The sequence below is a fragment of the Pholcus phalangioides genome, unplaced genomic scaffold, assembly GCF_987345545.1.
Source record: "Pholcus phalangioides strain wild (caught in Gottingen) unplaced genomic scaffold, Ppha-v1.0 ptg000002l_1, whole genome shotgun sequence".
NCBI lineage: Eukaryota > Metazoa > Arthropoda > Arachnida > Araneae > Pholcidae > Pholcus > Pholcus phalangioides.
In genome coordinates, this window is record NW_028301595.1 from 144,521 (window position 1) to 159,054 (window position 14,534).

The following is a 14,534-nucleotide window of genomic DNA, read 5'->3' on the forward strand; positions in this document are numbered from 1 at the left end:
ATTGGGTGCTGTCAGTAGCAATGTGGCCGCATGGGGGGGGGGGGGGGCGTCAGTCAACGTTACCCCCTAATTAATTATTTTTAAATTTTTTTGCAAATTGCATTTGTTTCATTTGAATATTCTAAGATCATTCAAAATTAAGTATTTGAAATTTATTTTAATGTGAAAGGGGTGATTCAGGAAGGAAGCAAGGAAATAACTACTCTAGAACACCCTCCCCAAATATGACCACCATCGGGAAATAAGAAAAAAGCTACACAGAGTTCTGTCCTCAAGACTATTACATGGCTGGCTTGAAGAAGGCAGGATGGAATAAAAAAGAGCAAAAGTCAGATATTTATCACCCCCAACAAGAGCATATCAACCCCTACATTTGCTCTGGCATTACTGTATGTGTGTGGAAGTGGAATGATATGTATTTATTACCCCCCCCCCTCCCGCAGAACCAAAGTACTATTGCAGACTATCATGGGATAAATCATTCTGAAAACACCCTTATGATCTATATATAGGGATCTATAAGTTGAATGTTTCAAGTAGCTGTTTTTGATAAGAAAATACGACATTTGCACCCATCACCTTCCGAGAACACTCCAGGATGACCATGGTTATACATTCAAACCTCATTAATAAGTCACTCTTGCGAGACCAGAAATATTACCTCATAAGTGGAGAGACTCGTTAAATGGAGTAAGCCGAAGCTATGGCCACACTGATTCCTGTTTTTCTATAGATACATTCATGCAGAAAAACCAAATTTCAGTTATTCAAACGAATTCAGTCATGGAAATTGATTACTCAGGTTTTTCTTAATCAATTAATGTTTATTTGCTACATAATTATGCATTTGAACAACTCCAAATACTACCCTTTTCAATTTTAAAAAAATTCACAAATTTTTATGCATGTTTATGGAAACCAAAGTATTGTCCTGTGTGGCAGTTGAATTCTTTTTGAAAATTGGAATATCATAAATGAAAATAAAGTATTCTATATGACTTTAAAAAAAAGTTTATTTTCCACTGAAAAAATGTTGGCGAATTTCGTTTGTGTGGAACTGGAAGTAGAAGAAACAATCTTTTTCTCCAAAAGAAGATAGAAATTATGAGAACATTCTGATGGTAGGGTGAACACAGGGTTACAGATGTTCGATAATAGTCCTGTGAAGATTTGTCTAAAACGTCAAAAAAGCCAACAAAAAATACTACTACTAAACCAGGCATGCACCTCATCCATATTCCTCTCCAGAACTTCTAACGAATTGGCACATGTTGGAATGTGTGTGTATGTATAGTGAATGTGAACCTTCAGTGAAGTTTGTTTCTGTGTAATGCTTGTTGTGTAGTGCTGCCATCTGCAATCCATTTCTTTAAACTACGAGTTTTTTCTCAACTCACTAGTGAATGAAGTATTATACCGTTGTAGGCCTGTTGCTCTCTGCGGCGAGACTTTTTAACAGGGATATTGGCCCGCATTCGCGCCTTGAAGTTGGGAACCGCAGAAAACCTACTTCAGCCGACCACCACTGTGACAACATTGGGGTTTGAACCCAGATTTTCACGATGCGAGTCCGTCACTATGACCACTTGACCACCACAGTGGCTGACAAAAAAAATATTGAGCAGCTTAAACTAAACTCTCCCTCTAAAAAAACAAAAAAAGTCAAATTTCTGCCATGGACACCTTTTCAGCAAAAGCTGACCAAGAACTGCAACTCGAAAAAAAAATTCAGCTGAGCCATTCTTAAATAGACCAATGTTGAAATAATCTGTCAATAAGTTTGCATGGATGGGGATGGAGGCTTCAGTGGCTGCTGCTTGAAATGCTATAGGTAGATCTTTGACGTGAGCAGAGTGAAAGTTGAACTTATCCTGTATATTTTTACGAATAATTTCTGATTTGAATGGTAATTCCAAAAGAGTGCTTTCACAAAAAGTGACTTCTTAAGCAGAGTGGGGTGGCAAATTATAAGTAGTTTGATAACATTAGAAAACCATAGAAGATAATTGGGATATCCAAAAAATGACCCGGTAAGCGGAGTGATGCGTTACCTGGGTAGCACACTAATGAGGTTTAACTGTAGTACCTTATACTATCCCCCCCCCCCATCCTCAAGCCCATCCTACTAGGAAGGGAAAAACAGGTGTATAAAAAGTACACATGAATCAAGGTCAACTGAAAATATTTTTTCATTCTCCTCCCTATCAACACAAAATGGTTATCAAGTGGTAACTTTTTTTATTCCACTAAAAAGGTAAAAAGCTGCACAATTTTGATTTTTTTTTTTTTTTTTTTTTTTTTTTTTTGTGAATTAAGCAGATTTTTCTCTGGTGAAAAAAAAAAAAAAAGAAAATATTTTTCCATTTTCAGAATGTATAAAAATGGTAACTCTGTAGTTCAACCATAGAAACTACGCACAGAATGTAACAGTTGGCAACTCTGAAAACTATGTACCTTGTTGCTTGTGCTGCATTTGACTCACAACTACCAAAACATGGGTAGATAGAGCTAAAGTGAGTGAAAGTCACTGACAATTCCTTCATACTGAAAAATTGTTACTGAGAATCAAAGGGGAGGGGTCCTGTCCAAACCAACCTTTCAACATTAAAAGCAGAAACACTGAAATCCATGCTTGCACCAATCGACCAAATATTGAGTCATTGTCCAATTTGCTATTACTAACAGTATGTGTACGATGAAAATTTTCATGCCATCATCTAAGTAACATTTATTTTTTATAGACAGCTTACTAGTGAGAGAATTTTCTTGATCACTCTGAACTGAAAACCAAATCATGCCTTAATACTCAGCAGTAGAAAGACAGAAATCTGACTTAGGGCACAAGTGTATTGTAGGTGCAGACATTATGCACAAATGACTATATTTACTCTAATTAATTAGCCATTCACCACTGGTTTCATTGTTTTGCCAATAGATAATCTTCTAATGCATATTATGTAATGGCAGCATTAAAATGCATCTGCATAACTATCTCATCAAACATATCTTTCTGCATGATGAAAAACTCAGCACAACCAAGTTTCCAGCTACAGTAGTGAATGTACTACTGTACTAGCTACAGTCATTTTTTTTAGTGAATGAAGATTCATGGAGTGAATCATATAAGTTTCCATTATTTCCAATGTAAACATTTGTTTCGATATGAGTGATTCAGATTAAGAGCACATTCACAGATCAAATTATGCTTGTAAACCAAAGTTTTACTGTACATATTTTCTCTTGCTGAAAATTGTCTCTTTATTAAAGCATCTTATTCCGACAAATCAAACTAGCCACATAAAGAACAAAACGAAGCACCGGTTTATTAATAATCTAAAATTTACACACACGCGCAAAAAAGAAAAATCCTCTAGTTTTTGCTTCCAATAAACGACATCACACATCACAGGGAGAATGAAAATGTTACACACACACACATTTTAATATCAATCAATATGCAAAAAGAAAAATTCCATTTTTTTAATAATCATTCGCGCTCGGTCAAAGACAAATGAGCAGAGCTTAACTCTCAACTTGCAAGATGTGAAGTTTGAACAACAAGTTACAAGTGTGTAAGCTCAAGGGTATCTGAATTTAGAAAAAATTACTGTGGAATAGTACTATATAAAGGCGAAGAGTAAAAAAAAACTTTTAGGCATGCCAAAAGTATTTTTTCTCTTTATGATTTTCAAACACCTCACAATGCTCAAATTTCAAATAAAGTGATCGGGGAAAAATCATTTTGATCATTACCATATGACTAAGCATTCAAATGACTCACTATGTAATAGTCATAGTATTCAATAGCCCTTTTATCTTGACAATATCTTAGCACTTTTAACTCATTTCTTACGTTGTAAGCTTATTCTGGACGGGAACATTATTCAAATCATGAATTTTTTCAAAAACAAAAATAATTTGGAAGCAAGAGAATGGCTCATACAATCAAAGAAGTACTTGTTTTAGAATCTTACATTCCTATGCAAGGGGAAAAAAATATATCATGGTTAAAAAAAATGTATGTATACGAATGAAAGGGTACAATATAAAAAAAATCTAATATTAAAAAATACCTGAATATCATTTCCACGAGTGGAAAATAGAAAATGTTAATGTTATATATATATATAAAAGCTCTACAAATACACTTATAACAAGGAATCAGCACAACACATGTATGTCATTGAATAATGGGCTTTTAAAATTCCCTCATGAGGGAAAAAAATTAGTATTAGCTTCGACAAGATCACATTATACACAACCACTGAATACAAACTCTAAATTTAACTTCCTCTCAAAAAGAAGTTTTAAAAAGTGCACCCGTAGAGATGCTCATGTATTACAGTCAAGTCTTTCTTATGTGGATATTGTGACTTATGAAAACTTCATAAATTAATAACTTGCTCAATTAAAAATTACCTATAAATGTAGAGTTACCATTTCTAATTAACTGGGAAATCATCTAATCTCAGACATACCTGACAGAATATTCCCCACTCCCGAATCTGTTAACTCAGCACTATTTGAAATTGCTAGGAAAACTAAATTCTTATTTATTACATCATAAAAATAGACAATAATGATTCATTACATTTAAAACATGTGCTGGGTGTGCATCGCTCGTATTTTGAAAACGAATAATAATTTTTTATAAAAATGCCTACATAAAAAAAAAACAAATTATGTACAAAAAAAAATTATGAAACTTTTGGTCCCACTTGACCTGTTAGAAAGATTGCATATAACTGAGCTTTTGGCCCGTTTTTTTTTAGTTCTAATATGCTGTTGTGGATAATTTTTCTTTTTTTCAATAAATTACTAAAGCACTTCATCATATAGATATATACATTCAGCTGCAATGGTGGGAAAAAAAAATTCTGCACACACTTAAGGAAAAAAAATTTTTCTCTTTCACATGAAAAATAAAACATATATGTACAGTTATCTCAATAAACTTTCTCTAGTTTGAAAATTACTTTTTTATGGCAATATGCATCTCTATCTTTACACATAATGAAATCTTTCATCTTCCCTCCCTTCATTGCAAAAAAAATTTTGCTATACAAGACACTCGAATGAAAACTTTTGTCACGCAAGAGCCATTTCAGCGCCACCGTCATGCACACTACTATCTACATTGACTAGACCCGCTAAGCGTGAGATCGGTGTCTTCTCCCTGGCACCAACTGCTTCTTTTGCCACTCGCCTGTCAATTCCACTGCAGTCTTCGCTCAGGGTCCCGTGGTGCTGTTGCTGGTATGACCCTGACCTGCAGCTGTCAGTGTCGCATCCGTCTTCTGTCTCTGAATTAGACGATTCTTCAGAAAGAAGGTACCTGTCGCTTGGGTGAGAGATGCAAGGCCTGTTGCTACATTTGTTTGCTAGATCTTCATAGCTTCCATTCTGCAGTAGGCACACCAATACGACAGTCATGTTATCACAGCCCAAACCTCCCATTTGGCAGTCAGGTGCAAGGCAACGAGTCATCAATTCTTCGCATATCTGGAAAATTTGAATAAAGCAATCTTGTTACTAATGGCTTTTGTTGTCTCACCTGTCTACAAGAATCACTGGAATAGTAACGAGGGGGAAAAAGGAGTTGAAAATATACTGTGTGTACTCTCATGTATAAGCTGAGCTGAGTTTTTTGTTCAATAATTTGTTTCTATACAAGGAGGGAGTCATATATATATATATATGGGGCCCCCAGGAACATCATTTCAACTTTAACCGATGGAAGGGGCAAAGAACATATATATATATTTCATTTCACATTGTTTTTTAATTTCCATTGTATTTTCTAAAGTCGGGGGAAATGGAATTGCCCCCCCCCACCCACCCACAGACCTACCCAAATGATAAGGTCTGTGGGGCTTGATTTTTGGAGAAAAAATTTATCCTGAGTTTTAGCAATACCCCCACCCTCATAGCAGAAGTGCCTGCTAAGTGGGTTCCGCCAAAGACATCTTTGTAGCATCATGTACACACTTCCACAGGTCAGGCAATGTATTAACACCCCCCACATACAAAATCATCTAAGATATCATACACCCAGAATCACAGGTGAGCCCATCATTAAGGCAATTCTGTGTAAAAGGTGTTGCCAAAAAAAATCAATCCACACAACAAGTACAGCAGTTTAGGGCATCATCTCGCATATTCAATCACCAGACTGAAATATTGTACACCACTGCCTTCTTGCCCCACACATTAGTCAATGATACAAGAGGAAAAACACATTATTGCTGCCTTGAAAAGTGTCGGTTTAAATAAATGGAAGAAAGAAAAAGATTTTTAAGGCTGCGATTTTGCTTTAAGTTTTTATATCTCGGAAACAATTTTTTTCTCCTAAAATATATTAAATTTGTGCAGGTCTGCTTATACACAATTTTCTGCCATTTTGGTGGTTTTCAAGTTGGGGGGAGGGGGGGAGGGAGGATCAGCTTATACACAAGAGGTATTTCAAAAGAGATGGAATACTTTCACATACCTGCTCAGGTTCCATTTTCGAAGCAATTCTGAGACGAATAAAATCAACAACTTCATCATTTGTCATAACATCCCATATGCCATCACATGCAAGAACTATGAATTCATGCTCTGAAGTTATGTCCTTGACAACGACGTCGGGGAAAGCTATAATTTTAGGGGGGGGGGGAATGCAATTTTAGAAATCAACACAATCAACTTTAGATCCTACAAAATCAGAATGGTAACAAATCAATACAGTTCTCATTCGAGACAATTAAAAAAAAAAATTCAGATATTATCAGAACAAAAGTTTGACTCCATTTGCTTACTAGTTTTTAGCAATAAATTTGTGTGATGTATACCTGAAGTACCAGTGATACATCTCTAAAACTGATATTTCTGTTGACGCTTAAGAAATAAAAATGAACAAAAAAAGTGAAGGAAATAGCTTTCTCAATGTTGTCAGATACACCCATCACCAACATATTTCCTCTATATACAGGATGTGCTGTTAATGGACCGACAAACTCAGATGATTGTTAGTAGACATCAGGAGGAACAACAATTGCAATGGAACATGGTGTCGCAAACCATGGTGAGAGGGTGAAAATCGCGAAAAATGCAAGCAGGTTTCAATGTCATGCTAGAATGACAAAAAGCACAATAATAACTACAAAAAGATTTATTTGATTAATTATTACAAGAGTTGTTGGAAGTGGTGGCTGCTGATGTCATTGCACAGTCGACAACAATGTAAAAACTATACCCGGACGTACTCGAAGATACCAGGAATGCTTTGATGTCTGCCACAGCAATGACAATCCACACTATGAGATCCTCCGGTGTATCCACAGGCGTCACATAAATGAGTGATTTAAGGTGACTTCATAGGAAAAAGTCACACCAATTGAGATCCAGTGAACGTTAAGGGAAGGTAGTATGGTGCAGACAATGCCTCATCGGATATTGCTGTTGGTACATCCGCTGTGCTAAGCACCCATTGCCATCTGCTTGACCGTAAATCAGATGCATATCAGCGTATTCCTCGTTCGTGTAGTCAAGGTATCACTGTACGGTACATGCATATATAGCAGGGCTTAACAAATCAAGAAAAAATGTAGGCACAACGTATCTTAAAGTAATCTTAAGTATTTTAGGAGACAAACATTTCTTTTGCCTGAGCTAGTAATCACACATGCAAAATTTTAGGTGCCAAAAGTTACCATGGCAACCTGGGATTTGTCAAGTCTTGATATACAGGATTATTTTAAACTTTTTTGCATCCCTTCCTATCATCTTCACTTTATGAAAATGATTTGCATATCACTAACACTAGAAAAAGAGCAATGGAAAAAACTGAAGTAAGTAGAACCTAATATGATTTGTAAAATTCAGTTAGCTTCTGGGAATAGTTTTTGGCTGAATTTTTCTTTCATACTTTATATATCAGTAAAAATGTGCTTGCCATGTTAGCTGCTTTTACAAGGTTACAAGGAGACTTCCTATGAAGAAGTTAGGTTTGTGATCATGTTGCTACCTGTTGTGTTCTTTCCATATCAACCATTTCTGAAAGTGCAAATTGACCTAATATTGATATTTCAGTGTCAAGTTCTTCCTTTCTCATTATTTAATCTGTCACTTTAATATTATGATATTTCTTCCTGGACAGAGTAAGAATTAAGAGGATTACACTTTCCCCCATCTTTTCTATGTTGAAGCAATTGGAACCAATGAAGATTAACTAACCTTGTACCCACTTTCATTGGCTTTATCAACTGTGGTATGAAACTGAAAAAAGGGCTAAAGCTCTAGAGTCACCAGTCTTCTTTAATAGACCTAAAAGATAAGTGTCGAGAAATAGAGGAACAATAAAACTGTATTGACATAGTGTTAAAAACCATTCCAGAAACAAAGGTTGGTGACTGAGTTCTCGTAAACCTCACAAATAAACAGCTGTTGAGCGAGCTAACCAAAGTTAAGACTTGTCAGAAAGCAAAATTTGGAAGAAGCAGCACTACATCTACCTTTCAATAGCCTAACATTCAAGTATATGATTAAAAGTAATGAAGTTCTGTCATTTCCTCCATCTCTCAATCTCAAGTTTGATAGTCTGGAAAAATTAACAAACATGAATTTTTCCAGACTAGACAATTTGACGAATTCACATTTGTCTTCTAATTTGCTTCGTATCACACAAATGCAATGCCACAACAAGCAAAACACCCAACAAGGTGACTCAGAAAAAGATGCCCAAAACAAAAATATGGATGTCAGATATTTCAAAAATACCGCAACCCAATTAAACATTCAATTAACCATTTTTCCATCATGTTGGTTAATATTCATGGGGGGGGGGGGTGTTATTATATTGTTAGTTGTCTGCATACTGGTTAATTAGCTTTGTATACCAGAATAATAAAATGTTTGGGTTTTTATGATTCAAATGAATATTGTTTCCCTTTGTTTGCAATTTTTATTTATGATCCTCAATTTGTGAATGATTTTAAAGCAAAAGCACCCGTAGCATTTACTCGCCCCACTCATCAAAGCAAGTGGAACCCTTCACCAACTTAAAATTAATTTTGAAAAAGAATGCTGCAGAAAATAAATTTAAAACATTGGCTCTTAACCATTTTTCCATCTTGCACTCCTGTGTGATTTCATTTACCTCCCCACACCCCTGTAATAATATGGTGTCAATTTGTTAAAGAAAATTTAGTTTGTTACAATGAATTCTTCATACTAATTAATAGTTATAAGTTCTGTGGTCAGATGGCAACATGTCACAAGTCACTTTTTAAAAAAAAATTTGTTCACATTCTTGTCACGTTAGTCAAAATTTTGGAAGGTGACAAAATTTTGTCCGTTTCTTTAGTTTGTGTGGAACCAATGGAGGCAAATTGCAATAAGTTAAAAAGCCACAGTATCACATTTTTGCAAAATATTGTTTACAAATTTGCCCTCGTGAAATTTTGAAAAAAGTGACTTATTACATTTTGTCATCTGAGCATAGAATTCTAAACTCAAAAGATAATTGAAAAATTAATTCAAAGAAATCAATGCACACAGGTATTAATAAATACAACAAAATTAAAATTACATGTCAATTTTTACAAACTTTTTATTGCTTTTTCATAATAATATTTGGAAATTGATTTTTTTTTAATGGATGGGTGGGGGTGGGGGGGGGCCCTACCCATGTATCATCATTCACATTCAAGAGATTTTTAATTTTTGCTTTAATCAGCTAAAGTGATGAGAACCAGGGGTAGACAAATCTATTGCCTGAGTCATGTAAAAATTTTGGCCAGGTATGCACTTTTTCAACCGTATGACCTATGTTAGCATATAAAATATTTATTTAGACACATATGTGTAGGTATTATTTTAAGTCAAGTCTGTAAATTTTTTTGCGAATTGTCTAGCCCTAATGAGAATACCAATTTCACTAAGGTGGATGTAGCAAATGGTTGAAGTTTTTGTCAAGCTGTCATTTCCAGTTTGGAAAATGACTCTGAGCACATCAGAATGTTTTGAAATTCTATTGAATATATGAATATTCTCACACAATAAAAACATCTTTGATTAAATTACCATCATTCACAGAAACAAGATCGAAAAGAAATGGATCACGAATATTGCTAACAGGGGGACAGAAACTTTAGAAAAAGCGTTTTAAGATTTTGAAAATAATTTGAAAATGAGTTTTTTTAGATTTAGCTTGTAGACTTGGTAATCAATAATTAAAAAAAAAAAAATCACTAAAGGAGAGGCTTGAAACACTCATTAGAAAAGTATTATTTTTCTTGTTTTTGCCACTGATGCAAGTCTAAGTAGTGCTTTTGTTCTCTTCAGTTTCAAGCATTTTTGAACATTTGATCTTGCTTCTTTTACCAGAATTTACCCATTTCATATTTAAAACGTGTTTCTTTTTGGGTTTGCTCTTGATCATCATCTCAGTTTGATTCAATATACTTTGCGATGACTTCTTTTACCAAGTCATTCTTAGAATATTTATTAGAAATACCTAGAAATTTAATAGAGTGATTAAAAATTAGAATTAAATTATTTGTAATTTAAACTATTAGAAATTTAATAGAATGATTCTATACTCACCAAAAATTCAATTTGAGTACATTTGTTTTCACTCTTTATTTTTAACTGATTTGTGATTGCTACGTGTATTTTATTTTCCAGCATCTTCAACAGATTTCCAGTCTCTCGTTTTACTTCCAAGTTTTCTACTATTCATTTTCTTGATATGCCATTTCCTTTTAGCCATTCACCGACATGTTTAGTGTTTAATGAGAAATTATTTCCAAATGAGCATTAATTAAAATTACTTTGTCTAGACCATGGGCATGAATGGTTTCAAAAGGTAATTCATGTAAAAGTGTTGAGCTTGTCATGTGTTCAACTGTTGAGATCTATCTTCCAAATCAAAAATTAGAATGAAAATTAGAATCTTTTTTGCAAATTTCAAACTATGAATGTTTTAGATGGAATAAATTGCAAAAACCATTATAATTCCTGATTCATTTCATTTAGCTGGAACAACATTCAGATCGTATACAATAAATGTATGTAAGTTTATTGAAATAAGTGAATATAAAGCACAGGATAAGAGCTTTAATGATCAAACTGCCTATTAGAATTTAGTTTAACAAATTCAAGAAAACTTGGACGAAAAAACGGCGGTATTTTTCTCAAAAAATAGTCGGTAGAAAAAGAAAACTATATTTGCCTCGAAAATACAGGACAATGCGGGAAGTATGGTCCCCCATCCACAACAATATAAGGAGAGGAAAAAACACCCCTCCCCCAACAGAGAGCTCTAGATCCGCCCCCTGATCTCTCACCATATTACTCATGGCACATACAAAAATCTGCTGAATTTTCTGTTTTCTCCCCAAAAATGAAATTTTTTGTGATTTGACGAAACGACCACAATTTACAACGCTTATGAAGCATGTTTTTTTTCCCAGGTAAATTCTTGAGGAATAATTTTTTTCCCTAAATGTAAGGATTTTTTACAATCACGGGAAAAATTTACGAGATATAAGAAGTTTTCGGGAATACGGGAGATAGAGTAAAAAGCCGGGAGACTTGGTAGCTATGCCATAGAAAATAACAACCTAGACAAATCACATTCCTACATGTGGAAGCCCCTAGCTGTTGGTATAATTGCTCTATCTTAAATGCACTAGGGTTTTAAGCTAGATAAAAAATTCCTTTTGCAAAAAAGCAAAAATGGGGAGAAAAGGTTTAGCAAAATGCTACAATGCTAATGATTGATGGCTAGATGTCTACTCATTTCATACCTCTTGTAGGCATTTTTGCGAAAGTGGCTACTACTTCTTTGGACTGCTAAGATTTGCTTTCACATTTTGCGAAAAATGTGACTGTAGCTTAAACCCTGAAATGTTGTAGCCTGCATGAGATGACTTAAAAAAAGGATAGATCTAAGGCAATTTATTTCATAGGTTTGTTAGATCATCTTGTATTTTATGATACAGACCAATGTGTTTCTCATAGTATTCAGATCTTGGAAGGGGCGATCACCGTCCTCTGGAACTGCGTCTGTTTTGGAATTGGCTATAAACTGTAGACCCCAATACAATTAGCCTTGGCATGCAGAATATGATAATGATGAGACAAAAATGGTCACTGTAGCTGTGAGGGATGCTAGCCTGTTACCACATTTTCATTATCAGAGTGTCTACCATATACCCAAAGAAAAGTTTTGTGAATTTTTGTTGACCTCTGCTTGTCTGCCTAAATAAGCTTTGCTGGAATCTTACATCAAATACTTTTCAAACAAACCAATCACGACCATGTTCTAGACAAAGTAATTTTAATTAATGCACAACTGGAAACCATTTTCCATTGAACACACTAAACATGCCAGAGAATGGCGTAAAAGGAAATGGCATATCAAGAAAAAGAATAGAAAACTCTTGGAAGTAAAACAAGAGACTGAAAATCTGTTAAAGATGCTGTAGAAATACATAGAGCAATCACAAATCAGTAATAATAGGGAGTGAAAACAGATGTACTCTGATTGAATTTTTTGTCAAAATAAATCAAAGGAGTAGACTTATTCTTTTGGAAAAAAATAGCTGGAAACAGTGATTGAAGGGTTTTTGTTTTTCTGTGAATAAGCAGTAATTTGCTTAGTTTATTTTATATGTTGTCGGAAGCTTAGGCACCAAATCCTGGGAGGGGCCTCAAGCTAATTCCATTTACAGCTCCCAAGAAATAAAATTGCTAGGAGGACAAATGGTGTTATTGAAAAGTCAGCTTCTATTCTGACGCAACTTCAAATTTTCCCTCAGGAAACTTTTGTTTGTGGTGCAAGATCACGCAGAATTGGAGAATTTTGGCATTTTTGTAACAGTATGTAGCAAATAAGGGGAAAATTGTCAAAATTGTAGCAGAATGTAGCAGACGGTGGAAATTGTAGCAGATTTTCCACTCCTGTGTCTGTGTCATCCTTGATTACATATAATGATCAACCAATTTCAAGAATTGACTTCCGTAAATTATAAATTAGGGTGTTACCTTTACACGTTGATAAGAACATGCAACTTTCACTAAATGGAAAAAAAAACCCAGCAGCATAGATGTACCCAAAACGTGGCCACATTTTAGGTATATGAATGTATTCTTTCACCCAAAAGGTATCTCTTTCTAAGGAACTTTCAATTATAATGGATTCTTACCTGTAACTATTTGTTCTTCAGGAGGCTTCTTTTCATTCTTTTTGAAGACAAAATCTCCAAGTGCTCTTGAAAGAGCTAGATTACCTAATTGAATAAATAATGTACAGGATAGAACAAAGAAACAAAACAAAAAAAAAAAAAATTCAAAGAATGAAAAAAAATTCTTTTAGTTATCTTTTTAAAAATTATTCTAATATTCAGTTTATTATTTATTTTATTCAGTTTAATTTTTTAGTATTCGTACCCAACATCATGGAACGATGACTTACAAATCTAAGTTATAAAAAATTAAAACATATACCTTTATTATATGAGGGTCAGTCAAAAAGCGATTGAGAAAAAATTTATTTTAAAGAATGAAGATGATATACAGCAGCAAATTAAAACCTTGCTAATAGCTCATATATAGTCTTAAGCGAATTTGAAAATTCATTTGGCTGGAATGAAAAATGGAAATACAGAATTCTTCTTCACCTACTATATAACTGTACTACTGCAGTGGAATCACCTGTTATCGGATAGTTTGGAATCCTATGGGATGTCTGTTATAGAGGTTCCACTGTAAAACGAACAATAAATCAACTGCCTACTAATGATGTCTGTTTGTGACATGCAGCATTTAATTTTTGGGAAATCTGCTAAAGACACAAATGTATAGTGAAGATTCTTTACATTGAAGGACTGGACACACCCTGCTTCCCATCTGAAGGAGATATCGAAGCATTCCCGAAAGAAATATTGTTATTATCCTTTACTACAATCAACAGCATTTGATAATTCGAACATTAGGATACTTTCAAAGTAAACTGGTTCGAATGTCTAGCACAGTCACAACTTTAAAACACACATAATTTCACAAATTATAATATCCATTCATTGCTAGTTTCATCTTCAGAAGATAGAGATGCCACTAACGTACCTCAAATACTCAGAATTTTGGCAAAGGATGTTGATTGTCTTTGAGTCCCCATGAGGGTAGAGATGAATTTTCTTCCTTACAATCATCATCTCCAAAAAATATCACCAGTCTTTCGAGGAATCACGTAAAGAATTTTGGGTGGAATTTTTTCAGGGAAGCATAATTTAGGTTTTGAGCAAGGGGTAAAGTCAAGCTAAAGTTGCAAGTGATTTCGGAATTTCAAGACAGTTCATTAAGTATGTGAAAGCATGTTTAATACACACAGGAACATGTGAAAGAGTAAAGTTCCTTTCAATATGACCACAGACGACAACAGATAGGATAGATAGAACAATAAAAACATGAGCAAAGAGAGATCCTCCAAATGTCAACTACACGAAAAACCTGATGAATTTAATTCAAAATACAGACTGATTGGTCTA

At 34.4% G+C, this 14,534-nt stretch overlaps 1 protein-coding gene across 1 annotated transcript in view; it reads right to left on the bottom strand.

The window, feature by feature from the left end:
- Positions 1-3,298: 3,298 nt before the first annotated feature.
- The window catches only part of LOC149089020 (putative protein phosphatase 2C T23F11.1), an 87,556-nt gene continuing 76,320 nt past the window's right edge, over positions 3,299-14,534 (bottom strand). Inside the window, exons 7-9 of the mRNA XM_089236686.1 lie at positions 13,194-13,277; positions 6,491-6,636; positions 3,299-5,502 (exon numbers count right to left, since the gene is read on the bottom strand). Of these exons, the coding sequence (XP_089092812.1) occupies positions 5,089-5,502; positions 6,491-6,636; positions 13,194-13,277 (644 nt within the window). The 3' untranslated portion in view covers positions 3,299-5,088. The remainder of the gene's footprint in view (positions 5,503-6,490; positions 6,637-13,193; positions 13,278-14,534) is intronic.